At 28.8% G+C, this 16134-nt stretch overlaps 1 protein-coding gene across 6 annotated transcripts in view; it reads left to right on the top strand.

Annotated features, from left to right (window-relative positions):
• The window catches only part of LOC114334209 (band 7 protein AGAP004871), a 688330-nt gene that overhangs the window by 204944 nt on the left and 467252 nt on the right, over positions 1-16134 (top strand). The window contains exon 2 of one of the 6 annotated variants that reach the window (XM_050661396.1): positions 5934-6008. The exons of the other annotated variants lie outside the window; for them this stretch is intronic. Within the exon in view, the coding sequence (XP_050517353.1) occupies positions 6005-6008 (4 nt within the window). The 5' untranslated portion in view covers positions 5934-6004. The remainder of the gene's footprint in view (positions 1-5933; positions 6009-16134) is intronic. 6 annotated transcript variants of the gene reach the window in all.

Genomic DNA, 16134 nt, shown 5'->3' with positions numbered 1-16134 from the left:
TTTTTTGTACACACATTAATAATATGAATGACAAATAGATCAAAAAGTGATGTCAGTCAGTAGTTCCATTAAATAGTATTTTATTCCCTTAATTCCTAATTAATTGCCTAATTATTTCCTAAATAATATGCCAAAAGGTCAGTTACCTTTAGAATGTTTATTTTGGTTATTGTTAATGATTTAATTTTTGATTTTTTGCCTTTTTGGATTGAATGCATACAATAATATAAGCCTTACAGAAGGTATAGAGACCAGAAAAATATGCATTAAAATTTTGCAAAATATACGCATATATATGCAGTTTTACAAAAATATGTATAGTTTTTATGTAGATATGCAGTTACCTTTATGATGTTATTTTGGTTATTGTTATTGAAACTATTTTTGAGTGTTTTTCTTAAATATTTAAATACTTTAGTGAAATCTTATCGAAACGTCTTTTAGAATTGAATGCGTGCAATAATGTAAGGTTTAAAGAATTACCTAAAAAATTACAACCAAATACTAGAAAAACATCTACTAAAATTTTGCGCATATCCACAGATTTTTGGCAAAATGTGCATAATTTTTATGGAAGTAGATATGCAAAAACTTTTATACATTCATTAATAATATTAATGACAAATTGACCAAAAATTGATAAATAAATTAAATTGTATTCCCTTAATGGGTTGAAATAAAACAAATATGCCAGGTCAGTTACCGTTAAAGTATTAATTTTGGTTATTGTTTTTTGGATTGAATGCATACAATGATATAAAGTTTACAGAATTGCCAAAAATTATAACTAGAGACGAGAAAAATATGCATTCAAATTTTGCAAAATATGTTTATAGATATGCACACATTTTGTCAAAAATATGTGTAATTTTATGTAGATGTACAAAATTTTTGTACATAATATTTTAGTCCCTTAATTCCCAATTAATTGATGAGATGTGTAAATCGTATAAAACGCAACAAATATGCCATTTGTTTAAATTGGTTATATAATGAGTTAATAGTTATTTATGATATAAGTGTTAAAAGTACACGTTTAAGGCACGCATGTGAAAGTTTGCAGAATGAGCGAGAGCGATTTCTGCAATTCACATGAGTGCCTTAAAAATGTACTTTTTAACACGCATATCATACAATATTTTTTCTACAAACGTAATTAAAGGACAATATCTACAAAAACTTTTACTTGAACTTGACTGACATTTCATTTTTATATTTTTTTGGCATTACATCAAAATTGCCTATACGGTCAATACAAACTGCAGTGCCTTAAAAATATTTTAAAGCACTAGTGCCTTAAAGTAGCATTTTTAACGCTCGTATGGAGTGCTAAAAATTGCATTTTTAACACGGTTGTAAAAAAACTAATTATTATTGTTTTTATTTAATATTTAAATAGTTCAATTTAAAAAAATGTTTACGATAATCTTATCCGAATATATTTTTGAATTGCTTGCATGCACTGATAAAGTTTACCCAAATTACCGAGACACATATAACATTTTGTGCTTGTAACATTCGCCGTACCCATATACACCAAAATTTTCCAAAATATGCGCATATTATATACAGGGTGAGTTTTTAGTGCGGGATCGGTCGATAATTCCATTACGGTATAGAATATCGAAAAAAGTTATTTAGAAAGAATGTAGGCAATGGTATTCTCCACGCTTGGAAAATATATCCATTTCTACAGGGTGATCAATAACAGCGTGGTATATCAAATATATAATTTTTTAAATGGGACACCCAATATATTTTTTCATATTTATATCCCCCTCATAATTCTTGTTCATATAATATAGGGTTTTGCATTACTATACAGAGTATTTAACAAGTTATGACCATTTTTATTTCGAAATCCCTATGAGATTAACACCCTGTATATAAATAAGTAATTCATAGACAATAATTTGTTTTATGTAGTAAGATAAACAATATACTGTAGTTTTTAAATTAAGTCTAATTGAAATCATCGACGAATGTTTGTATACAGGGTGAACTACAAAACCAAATTACGATTTTCTCTATTTTTTTAAATGGATCACCCTATATTTTATTTTTCAAAAATATTGTATTTATTATACTCTTTCATTTTTAAATAGCATTCCCTATATCTAAACTTATTACTTTCGGAGATATTTTTAGTTTTCTTCAACTTTCGGGAATACATTCAATTTTTCTAGTAGAAATAAGTTGGTATTGAATGATAATTAAACGAAATTATTTTTATTCAATAAATAACTAACACAAAATATAAACCATAGCAATATGCAATGAATGTATCAATAAATGTGATATTAAGGAATTATCATATTTCCCTAATATACAAGAATCATACAATTCCTACAAAAAAAATATAGGTACCTTGTGTATAATAAAATTACAAGATTATTTTTATTTAATAAACAACTCACACAAAACATAAATCAAAACAATATACAACTAATTTAATAGTTTTTAGATTATTATATCAACAGCATTCTATATAAAAAACCTTGTATACCAGAAGCATCCAACAACGCTTGATGATATGAAAAATAGAATAAAAGAAGCTTTTAATAATGTTGACTTACAAAAATGTTGGAAATGTGGCTCGGTCATTTGAATATCGGTTACAAAATTGCATAGACGTTGAAAGTGGTCATTTTCAACATTTACTTTATACTTATATCCTTAACATCACATTAGTTGGTACGACGGTGCTTCAGTTCTTCCAAAATTGATTTTTTTTCAAGTGGGGTTATATAAAAACCTTGTATACCAGAAGCATCCAACAACGCTTGATGATATAAAAAATAGAATAAAAGAAGCTTTTAATAATATTGACTTACAAAAATGTTAGAAATGTGGCTCGGTCATTTGAATATGGTTACAAAATTGCATAGACGTTGAAAGTGGTCATTTTCAACATTTACTTTAGACTTATATCCTTAACATCACATTAATTGGTACATTCATTAAATTTTGTTATGGTTTATTATTTTTTTGTTAGTTATTTATTGAATGAAAATATTTATTATATTATTACATAATACTTATTTGTTAAGTTATTTATATTTATAATAATTGAATGTATTCCCGGCAAATGAAGAAAATTAAAAATATCTCAGAAACTAATAAGTTTAGGTATAGGAGATGCTATATAAAAATGAAACAGTATCATAAATACAATATTTCAAAAAAATAAAATATAGGGTGATCTATTAAAAAAATTGAGAAAATCGTAATTTTGTTTTGTAGTTTAAAAGTAATTATAAAAATGAATGTTCTACTAAAAAATTCTTGGCTTAGAATGCTGTTGATATACCAATCTAAAAACTGTTACGTCAGTTGTATATTGTTTTGATTTATGTTTCATGTAAGTTATTTATTGAATAAAAATAATGTTGTTATATTATTATATACAATACAAAGTTTTTTTTGTAGGAATTTTACGATTCTTGTATATTAGGGAAATATGATAATTTCTTAATATCACATTTATTGGTATATTCACTGCATATTGCTATGGTTTATATTTTGTGTTAGTTATTTATCTAATAAAAATAATTTTGTTTAGTTATCACTCAATACTAACTTATTTCTACTAGAAAAATTGAATGTATTCCCGAAATTTGAAGAAAACTAAAAATATCTCGGAAAGTAATCAGTTTAGATATAGGGAATGCTATATAAAAATGAAAGAGTATATTAAATAAAATAATGTTGAAAAATAAAATATAGGGTGATCCATTTAAAAAAGAGAGAAAATCGTAATTTGGTTTTGTAATTCACCCTCTATACTAATATTCGTCAATGATGTGAATTGGACTTAATTTAAAAACTACAGTATATTGTTTATCTTATTAAATCAAACAAATTATTGTCTACGAATTACTTCTTTATATACAGGGTGTTAATCTCATAGTGATTTCGAAGTAAAAATGGTCATAACTTGTTAAATACTCTGTATAGTAATGCAAAACCATATATTATATGAACAAGAATTATGAGTGGAATATAAATATGAAAAAATATATAGGGTGTCCCATTTAAAAAATTATATGTTTGATATACCACGCAGTTACTGATCACCCTGTAGAAATGGACATATTTTCCAAGCGTGGAGAATATCATTGCCTACATTTTTTTTAAATAACATTTCTCGATATTTTATACCGTAATGGAGTTATCGGCCGATCCCCCACTAAAAACTCACCCTGTATATGCACACATAAACATTTTGTATATTATACTCATAAAAAGTAATGTCACTAACTTGCATAACGTAACATTTTGTGAATTAAGACTACTGTTGTAGCATACAATAAGATGTTTTTTCAGATTGTCTAGTAAAAAAATATGTTTTTTTCTGTAAGGAGATTTCTGTAAGGAGTAGTTGAACTACTGTGTTAAAAAATTATAGTTTCTGTCACAAAATATGTATTTATATTTTGAAAATGACCTTTCTACATACATCTACTGATATTATTGGTGCATACAGCAGAGTACTAATTAACTCAGGATCTTAATTAATAAAAATGACATTGAAGTTTCCATTTAAACTTTTTGCCACATCTATGACTAGTAAATAATCATATATTTTTTAAAACATAAGGCACATTACATTGTACTTTTTTTCTAAAGATATGTATTTTTATTTACTTAATTTTTGACGAATGTTTGCTTATTGAAAAAATCAAGGTGGGTAGTAAAAGGGTTAATTAACTTAAATTATATTTTTACATAATAATTATTATTTATTACATATAATTCGAATAAAAAAGAGAATATTATTAGTAATGCTGGGGCCACAGTAACGTCTAATGCCGGTAATTAACGCATTATTTGCATCAGAGAGATGGCAAATAATGCGTTAATTAACGGGATTAGACGTTACTGTGGCCCCAGCGTAATAATATGTGCTTGGTAGCGTAGTTTTTATCATTTATTCCTGGTTGCAGCAACAAATCTTAAGCTAAAGCTTAGCCCAGCTCAGCTTATAGATAGAGCTGCTTTAACCCTTAAACGCCCAAGGGTGGGTAAAAAATGTCCACCTAATGCGTATTCCCTCGTAACATATTTATTACGTGTTTAAAAATTCTCCAAAAATTATTTATTGTTAAAAAGACAGCCTTTTATCGAATGTTAAATTTTTTCTACCGATATTTTTGAAAACAAAAGTATTATCTTGAGTTAGATATGTGTGGGCATAAAAAGTACACCCTTGGTAAAACTTGTTACTAAAGATTTCTATATAATTTCTCGTTGGTAGGAACATAATCCATATAATTATCGACGTATAATTACATAATCGACATAATTATCCCCTGATGAGGAGTCTGAAAGGAAGAATGTGGAGAAAATCGAGAAATCTGAATTACTGGCTTTTACTGGTGTGTTAATTTTGATGTACATTGTAATTTTGCTGAAAGGTTTGTAAATTGTTTATATTAATATTTTAGAAGATGTTGTGTTTATTAAGCATAAGATTCTTAAGTCTAATCCATTTCCAACAACTCTCAATAAGTATATTAGCTATTTTCGGGGTGGACATTTTTTACCCACCCTTGGGCGTACATGGAACCTAAAAAAGGTTGGGCGTTTAAGGGTTAAGTCCCACTTACGTTGCACCATAATTTTCGATTCTTATTAAAGCAATCCACGTGGCCTTTCATTATGGCAAGTTGAAAATTGATCAAAGACTCAATGATGCCATGCGTATGATTCGTAAGCTGAACTTTTTTATTTATTAACCGGTAAAACAATCATACATAACATATTTACAACAATTTTTAGAATCATACATAAAATACTGAAATATAACATCTTAAGGCACGTCTAAAGTTCTAAGGATCTGTTGGTGTAACCAGGCATTAATGATAAAATAATTATTAACTCTCACAATTAGATCTACCTAATTTGGTGTTAATAATTACGTATTGTTTTAGATTTTTAACAAGTTTTAATAAGTTTAATACTTTTAAATGTCGAAATTGATCTTTCCACGTCAACAGAAGTGATGGGTGAGTATTTAAACGATGCCAGTTGCTCAGAATCTAATTCGCCCAATTGAAAACTATAATTTGAGTAATTAACAATTGTAATCAATGACAAAATGTCCGATATGTGGTTTCGTGACATCTCGTAACGCGACAGATCGTAATCCCACAAATTTTAACGTACAATTAGTAACGGCGCCAGTTCGTAACGGCGATAGCCCGTAACTATATATATTTGTAACTGTAGAACTCGTAACACCAAGATTTAATATTTTATCGCCAACCATCACTAAAGTCATTCATTATTGTACACATGTACGCTTATTTGCGGCAGTAAAGTAACACTTTATTGTACGAAAAGAAGAATTATACTTTACCTGCCGCAATTAATCAAATTAACCGAGATTGAATGTAAGTGGTCGATGGCAGTAATCGATTATTTATTTGAGTTAACTTAAAATGTATTTACTTAAATTATTAAAAATATTGTACATAATTTACGTTATTGTTAATTAAATTTATGCCAAAAAGTGAAATTCTGTAGTATTTTGCAATTATATTCATACAAAATAAATCAAAACTTTACAGATTTAGTAATACAGGGTGATTGATTAGTAGGGTAAAGCTCAACAGCTCCGCTATAGTAATAGAGAGCAATAAAAAGTAAAAACAAAAATTTTAGCCACCTTTGAGCTTCACATTACAAAATTAGTTAGAATGTTACAGGGTGTTCGATATCACAGTAGCAGACCTAACTTTTGTTTTTTTAAATGGAACATCCTATATTTTATTTTATATTCAAAATCCTGTTAACTTCTCTATCACAAAAATATAAAGGTTTGTAATGTTATACAGGGTATTTACAAAGTTATAACCAATTTTGTATGAAAATCGTAACAAGTTCAACTCCCTGTATAAATGAAAATAAACATAACAGAAATGGTTTATTCATACCATATTTTTTTATTTATGTATTGTCAAAATTTTTAAGAATTATTGACATTGCTAATTTTCTTTATATCAAATACAGGGTGAGTCAAAAAGCAATTACATTATTTTCTCAGTAATGTTAAATGGAACACCCTGTATTTTACATCATTATTGAAAAGTAACGTTAACGTACTTTAATTTTTATATAACATTCCCTATGCCCAAATTTATTAGTTTTCGAGATATTTTCATTTATCAGAGCAAATTATTGTAGGTGTTTAAATTTATCTAAATTTTAAGTAAACCGTGACTGAATTGACAATTGAAGATTACCGATTATCATTCCGGTAATGAATGTAACACTGTAGCAAATAAAGAAATAAAAATAATTTATTAGTAATACATTTTACAAACAAAAACACAACCACTACCTGCAACATTTTTGAAACAATTAACACTACCTTTTTATGTAAATGCAACAAATAAACAAAGAAAACTAGTAACAAATGTTACAAAAAATACACACAAACACAAAATACAATATTTTGTGAAGACAATTAAATACTACTTTTGTATGTAAATGTAACAATGTAACAAATAAAGAACGAAATATAATTTATCAGTAATACATTTTGCAAAAAACATGTTTGAAAAAATTAGAAGCTACTTTTAATAAAATATTTTTAATATTTAAGTAAATAAGGTGTTCAATGCTATTCTTGTTCTCATGATCATTTTTCAGTGCGTCATTAATTATGACGTCATATACTGTATTGGGCGTGTCGAGACTTATTTAATGTAATTATTGACGAATCTGACAGATGCTAGAATCGTACTTAACCATAGGTGAAAAGCTTGTGGAATTAAACTAATTAGTAATTTAGTAGATTTGATTTTTACACAGTATGTTAACGTGTCGTAGGTATTTTTTATAAAGGGGAATAAAATTAAAAAATAAACAATATTGTTAATTAAATTTATAAATATGGAAACATTAAAAAATGACACAAAACTATCCAAAAATTGTTTTTATTTTTTCTCTAGGTGCTGTCTCCGCTTCAAAAGTTGGCAATCATCAAAGAGATCTTTATTTCTGAAACCGCAGCTCTAAATAATTCATTGTTATTACATTCAAACCAGTTCCTAAGGTTCTTCAGCCATGAGTTACGTCTTCTTACTATGGATCTTTTTCTTGCATAATGACCTGGAGTATTAGATATACGTCTCTCATCACATGTCCCGTATATCTCAGTTTTCTTCTTATTTGTTAGTTCTTCTCGTTCCTTATGCGTAAGTCTCATTACTTCCACGTTGGCTATTCTATCTACTCATGAGATATTTAGCACTCTTCGGTACATCTCGAATATCTCTAGTCTCCTCACGCCAATGACTAACTTTTAACGAACTAAATTCTAAACCAAAACACAAAATAATGCACAAAAACGTTGTGAAACACAAGGGAAGTCGAATTCGAAATTTCAAAATGACAGGTACACAAAATACTGACCTGAATAATAACCGTCACTTGACTCTTTGACACTTATAAAAATGGCCAAAATGGACAAAGTTTTCGTCAAATGTTCCTAATACGTGTATTTGATTGGCTAGAAAAAACGCGCATTCTAAATATCAACGAATCAAACATAGGTTAGGAATAGACACCTTATATATATAACTATTGTAATGCTGCATTATTTTTGTGTTTAATCACGGAGCTACCGCTTTTTCCGTCTCATCTAACTTAATGCATTAGAGAGAAATCGAAAAACTGTAACGCACAGAAAAATGATCATGAGAACAAGAATAACACATTTATATACGCCTAAAAACGATCATTGAATAAGCTACTTGCTCTACGGAGCAATGGAGCATTTGTAAATTAACACATCGAAATACACTTTGTATTCTATTTTTCATCTCATCCCTTGTTGTTGGATGTATTTTATAAATTTCATTATTAACGTAACCCCAAAAAATCAGTCCAGTTTATTAAATTCTGTTGATTTGGTTGGCAACGCTACTGGTCCATTGAAAAATGAAAATATCTCGAAAACTAATCATTTAGACATAGGAAATATTATCTAAAAATTAAATTACGGTAATGGTACTTTTCAATAGTGATATAAAATACAGGGTGTTCCATTTAAAATTACTGAGAAAATAATGTATGTGCATTTTGACTCACCCTGTATTTGATATAAAAAAATTAGCAATATCAATCATTCTTGAAAATTTTGACAATACGTAAAAAAATATGGCATTAATAAACCATTGCTGTTTTGCTTATTTTTATTTATACAGGGAGTTGAACTTGTTACGATTTTCATACCAAATTCGTTATAACTTTGTAAATACCCTGCATAACATAACAAATTTTTATATTTTTGTGATGAAGAAGTTAACAGAATTTCGAGTTTAAAATAAAATGTAGGGTGTTCCATTTAAAAAAACAAAAGTTTGGTCTGCCACTGTGTTATCGAACACCCTGTAACATTCTAACTAATTTTGTAATGTGAAGCTCAAAGGTGGCTAAAATTTTTGTTATTATCTTTTATTGCTATATATTACTATAGCGGATCTATTGAGCTTTACCCCACTAATCAATCACTCTGTATTGGACGGTGATATACAGGGTGTCCCGAAAAGATTGGTCATAAATTATACCACACATTCTGGGGTCAAAAATAGTTCGATTGAACCTAACTTACTTTAGTACAAATGTGCTCACAAAAAAAGTTACAGCCCTTTGAAGTTACAAAATGAAAATCGATTTTTTTCAATATATCGAAAACTATTAGAGATTTTTTACTGAGAATGGACATGTATCATTCTTATGGTAGGACCATCTTAAAACAAAATTATAGTGAAATTTGTCCACCCCATAAAAATTTATGGGGATTTTGTTCCCTTAAACCCCCTCAAACTTTTGTGTACGTTCCAATTAATTCATTGTTGTGGTACCATTAGTTAAACACAACGTTTTTAAAACTTTTTTGCGTCTCAGTATTTTTTCGATAAGCCAGTTTTTATCGAGATGCGGCTTCTTTTTCAATATATTTACGTAAAAATTTTATGGGGGTTTTGTTCCTTTAAACCCCCCAAATGTTTGTGTACGTTCCAATTAAACTATTATTGTGGTACCATTAGTTAAACACAGTGTTTTTAAAACTTTTGCCTCTTAGTCTTTTGTTCATAAGTCACCTTTTATCGAGATGTAGCTTCTTTTTCAAAATATACCTAAAAATGTAAATTATAAATAAATTTTCAGATTATTAACAGGTCTCTAGAACCGTACTTTAACCATATACAAATGTGTGGTGGATTCGACAAATATTCAAAATATCTCGATAAACACTGGCTTATCGAAAAAGTACTAAGAGACAAAAAAGTTTTAAAAATAATGTGTTTAACTAATGGTGCCACAATAATAATTTAATTGGAACGTACACAAAAGTTTGGGGGGGTTTAAGGGAACAAAACCCCCATAAAATTTTTATGGGGTGCACAAATTTTACTTTAATTTTTTTTTAAGATGTTGCTGCCGCAAAAATGCCGTTTGTCCATTTTCAATAAAAAATCTCTGAGAGTTTTCGATATATGAAAAAAAATCGATTTTCAATTTGTAACTTCAAAGGGCTGTAACTTTTTTTGTGTGCACTATTGTATATAGGTAAATGAGGTTCAATCAACCTATTTTTGACCCTAGAATCTGTGGTATAATTTATGACCAATCTTTTCGGGACACCCTGTATATTTACTGATAATTTGTCAGTAAATATATTTATTTAGATTTTCTATAATTCATCAAGGAAAAATCAACTGTGAAACGCTATTATTTTAAGTATTAAAATTAGTTTAATATTTAAATAAAAATACAGTTAAACTGTTTACAATACTTATGTATTTCGTTGAAATCATAATAATAGAAGTGTAACTTTTTACGTGCGTTCAAAGTAAACACTCTTTTTCATTAGAAGTATGTAATTAAGTAAGTGTTAATGTTTTTTATGATTCACGATAAAATTTTGTATGCACCACGTCAGTAAAGACTCTTTATTGAACTCTCTTCTGTGACTCGCCTCGCTCGCTTCGCTCTCTCTGCTCGTAATATCAGACTAGTTCGATAAAGAGTCACTTTACTGACTTGGTACATAAATAACTATTTTTAGCAAATTTCACATTATTGAATTTATACAAAAATTCATTTTGCATAGATTCGTATCCTAAAAGTAAGGGTGTTTTTTAAACAACTCCTTTTTAAATACATTTTTCACTTTAAAGTTGTAAAAGTAAATGTGAAAAATAAGGAAACAAATAAAAACAGTTTATAAAATATTGTGCTCACTATAATTATTAATACAATTTATATTACGAGATTACATTTATTTTAAGATATAATTTTAAACATTTATTTCTCCACGAAATATGAAATGTGTTAAAATGTTTATCCAGTTAAAAAAAACATTTAAAATTTTGACAACTTTTATTTTAAATTTCTCTTTTTTGTGTCAAGTGGTAAAGTTATGAACATCGGAATATGCTTTTGAATCGCGGAGTAATTTACACAAGAGAAGGGGAACAGCTCTTGAACTTTTCTCGCTTTGTTCAAGCGCGCTGGCGCGAAATTGCTTCATAGCGAGTTGAAGGTAGGGATATTCAACATGCTCTATTTCCGGTAATTTTGCTCCAGTCAATTTGATATTTCCAGAGTATATTCTTGAATTTCTGAACTTTCATTTGTTTCCATACTTGAAAAAGACACTTGCTGGGAAGAAAAGGTCGAATGAGGAGGTCATCGCCGCCACAGAAGCCTATTTTGCAGACCTCGAGAAAAGGTATTTTTCAGACGGGTTAAAGAAGTTGTAGCATCGCTGGGTCAAGTGTATCGAGCTAAAAGAAGACTATGTAGAGAAATAAATTGGTACTTTTGCAAAATTTTCCTTTTTCTTTTGTAGGCTAAATACTTATCGGACTGCCACGTACATCCGCCGCGCGAGGCAGTGGGTAATCATTGAACACGCGTTTGACATTAAAAAACTAAGAGTTAAATTAATATTGTAAACTAAACTGCTTCAGAATTTTATTAATAGATACTCGAAGGATATTTGTGACCTTCATCAACATCAAAATTTTCCTTTTTTATAGCGTTTTTATATTTTTGCGTTTTTTCATAATTTGAATCATTTACTCGTATAACTCGTAAAAGGCGCATCTTACAGAAAAGTTAGTAGAAACCTTTTTTGCTAAGAATGATACAAGACCCCAAAAAAAATTTGTCCGGGGCAAAAAGATGTTTGGAATTTGTTTAAAAAAATTGTTTAAACAATTTTTGACACACTTTTGAACCTGGTAACATGCAAATTTGTTAAAAGGGTTCCTTTTTGAGTAATATTGTGCAAAAAAACCGAATCAAAACATTTTTCATCGACTTCCTGGAATATTGGTTTATGTGAACTTTTTCTAAAAAAAATGTAAATTTGGGTTTTACCCAAAATTACAAAAAAATTATTTTTTTACTAAGAGACCTTCATCAATGTACAATTTTTTCTTAAGCAATAAGACTGTATTTTCGGCAGCTTCTTCTCCAACAATAATTTCCGTCAACGCCGAAATGTCTGCTTATTGCGAAATGCGAAATGGAGTAGAGTAGGGCCCAAATGGAGACTGCCAAATGACGAGAAAGGATTTAAAAGGTAGAAGGGAAAATAAATGTTCAGCGAGAGAATTTGATGACAGTAAATTACAAGCGCGGCTCCTCCTTAGGGTCAATTGGTCAATGACCCCCCTAAAATAATCTCATAAAAATACCAATTTTATTAAAAATATCTTTTATCTAAAACTTCACTCTGAAATACTCTCAGCAGTCTGCATTGGCAAAACAAATATAATAGACGTCGCGCCTCGCGCTATACACAAGCCCGTGGCTGGGCCGTATTTTAAATTGTCTACATACAGTTCTTATGGCTTATGGACAAATGCATGTAAAATAGAAAAGAGACGGCAGATAGCAATTTCGTGGGCGAGAGTGGGAGTGACCTTTCCGTCGTATACCTGTAGTAGAGTCGACGGCCTCACGTTTAGTTAGTTACCGTCTGCTTGTTCAATGAGAAGGTCATAGACTATTTTGCAGAACTAAAGGATAGAAGAATTGACTTAAAATATAAAAATATTTAAAGTAAGTTTCGTTTTAATAAATTTACAATTTATTATACTATAAATATTCCTATCTATATATCAGTCAATAACCTGTTCATACCATTTTTCCTATATTTTTTAAAAGATTTACTCTAAAAAAAGACAAATTTAATTTTCGGAAAACTAGGGTAAATAGTATTGAGTTTTATCTAAGTCTGTATTTTTTATCTAAAATATAAATGCTAAAAGATCTTTTAAATACTTTAAAAAATCAACAGTTTGAAGTTTTCAAACCAAAATGACCCCCCTGAAGATTGACCCACGAGCCGCCGCTGGTAAATTAGCTCGAGATGAGATGTTGCAGATTTGTGTGGCGGACTAATTATGATATAATGGATTTATGTCGTAAAAATATAAATTCTGCGTGTCTACCGGACTTACTCACTCTAATGAACAAGGTAATTGCGATTGTCAAAATAAAAGCCAATTATTTTATTTTTCACAAATATTCCCTCATCCTCCGCTGAAGGAGGGATGGATGTTCTCCAAGAAATTATTTTTAATTCTCGAATTTTCTAAACTTGTTGCATTTAAGTGATTTCTTTAACACGTTATAGCCTTATTATTTAACAATATCGCTGTAATAATATTATTGTTGCTAGCCAGGTAAATTGTCGTTGTATAGCGTGTGTACCAATCAAACTGTGATTTTAGTTCGCATCACCCTGTGGAATATGCTAGTGTTACAAAACTGACTTGACTTTTATATGATCTTTTAGGCACTAATGTTTAATTTAAGTTGACTTTATTTATTTTTAATAACTTACAAATAAACAAATGAAAAACACTGAATTTATATCTTTTAGTTTACAAACTACGATATCTAATTTATTTATTACACTAAATCTACTAATTTATCTAATTACAAATTTAAAAAATATACCGCGCCCGTTGCATATCAAAGTACACCGACGGTTTCAAATTCACAACTAACTGCTAATTTAAGAATCCCTGTGATTTTGAATTAATATACAATGCTTAATCATCTCGAATACAAAAGAATTATCCAGAATAAACGAGTATTTACATAATAACTTAAAGCACGTAAAATTGAATTTACTAGTACAATAACAAAAGAACAATTATTAGAAAAAGGTATGTAAACAACTCGATCGAGATCTTTCTTTAAATTAGGGTTACTTATAAATCATTGTATAAAAAAGCTTACTTGGTAAACATCTTCGGCGTCTGTTAGGCCAAGAGTTTAAAAATTTATACTGGTGGATCGAAATCGGAACATGGAGTTGGTTGTGCCGTTTATTACCCTTCTAAAAATATTAGGTTAATATACAAACTACCAGAAATGTTGTCAATTTTCAGTGCAGAGCTTATTGCCATAAAACTAGCAATTAGTATGTGTTTAGAACAAGAAGATGATAAATTTGTTATATTCACAGACTCTAAAAGTTCTGTAGAAAAACTTAAAAACCTTTGTTTAAATCCTAATTTAAATTATATACTTCTTGATATTTTGGAATTGTATCACAATGTATTGAGTATGGGAAAACAAATTTATATTTCATGGATCAAAGCCCATTCAGGTATAGAAGAAAATGAAGAAATGGATTCTTTAGCAAAAAATGGTGCGAAAAATGGAAGAATACTCGGATCAAAAATACCAGAGTCTGACTTTATTCCAATTTTTCGAAAGGAACTAAAGGAAAATTGGCAGCTAAAATATGAATTAGGAGAGAAGGGGCAGTTTTTTAAGAATATATAACCAAAAATAAGGGACAAACCATAGTTTGAGAATATATGTATTCGTTCAATTATTCGGATTATAAGTCGAATGCGCTGTAATCATGCCTTATTTCCCGTGTATAAATGTAAAATAGGTTTGTTAGATAATAATAAATGTCTTTGTGATGCAATTGCCGATTTACAACATATTATTTTAGAATGTCCTTTGAAAAAATTAGAAATTGACAAGCTTTATCAAAATTTAATATCTTACAATATGAAATTTCCAATAAATGTTTCAAATCTGTTGACATTAGAGGATAATAGTATTTATAATATTATACAGGGTGTAACAAAAATACAGGTCATAAATTTAGTTACATATTCTGGGACCAAAAGTAGTTCGATTGAACCTAACTTACCTTAGTACAAATGTGCACATAAAAAAAGTTATAGCCCTTTGAAGTTACAAAATGAAAATCGATTTTTTCCAATATATCGAAAACTATTACAGATCTTTTATTGAAAATGGACATGTGGCATTCTTATGGTAGTAGTATCTTAAGAAAAAATTATGGTGAAATTTGGACACCCCATAAAAATTTTATGGGGGTTTTGTTCCTTAAACCCCCCCAAACTTTTGTATACGTTCCAATTTAATTATTATTGTAGTACCATTAGTTAAACACAATATTTTAAAAACTTTTGTGCCTCTCAGTACTTTTTTGAAAAGTCAGTTTTTATCGAGACATTTTGAACATTTGTCAAATCCACCACATATTTGTATATGGCTAAGTACGATTATGGAGACTTGGGAATAATATGAAAATTTATTTATTATTTACATTTTTAGGTATTTTTTGAACCATATTAAAAAAGAAGTAATATCTCGATAAAAAGTGCCTTCTCGAAAAAATACAAAGAGGCACAAAAGTTTTAAAAAACACTGTGTTTAACTAATGGTACCGCAGTAAAAGTTTAATTGGAACATACACAAACATTTGAGGGGTTTAAAGGAACAAAATCCCCATAAAATTTTTATGTAAACATATTAAAAAATAAGCCGCAACTCGATAAAAACTGCCTTATCGAAAAAATACTAAGAGGCAAAAAAGTTTTAGAAATATTGAATTTAACTAATGGTACCACAATAATAATTTAACTGGAACGTACACAAAAGTTTGGGGGGGTTTAAGTGAACAAAACCCCCATAAAATTTTTATGGGGTGCACAAATTTTACTATAATTATTTTTTAAAATGTTCCTGTCGTAAGAATACCACGTGTCTATTTTCAATAAAAAATCTCTAATAGTTTTCGACATATTCGAAAAAATCGATTTTCAT

Source organism: Diabrotica virgifera, chromosome 9 (genome assembly GCF_917563875.1).
Source record: "Diabrotica virgifera virgifera chromosome 9, PGI_DIABVI_V3a".
Lineage (NCBI taxonomy): Eukaryota > Metazoa > Arthropoda > Insecta > Coleoptera > Chrysomelidae > Diabrotica > Diabrotica virgifera.
The sequence above is the reverse complement of the archived record's forward strand: the minus strand, read 5'-3'. Positions and strand labels throughout refer to the sequence as shown.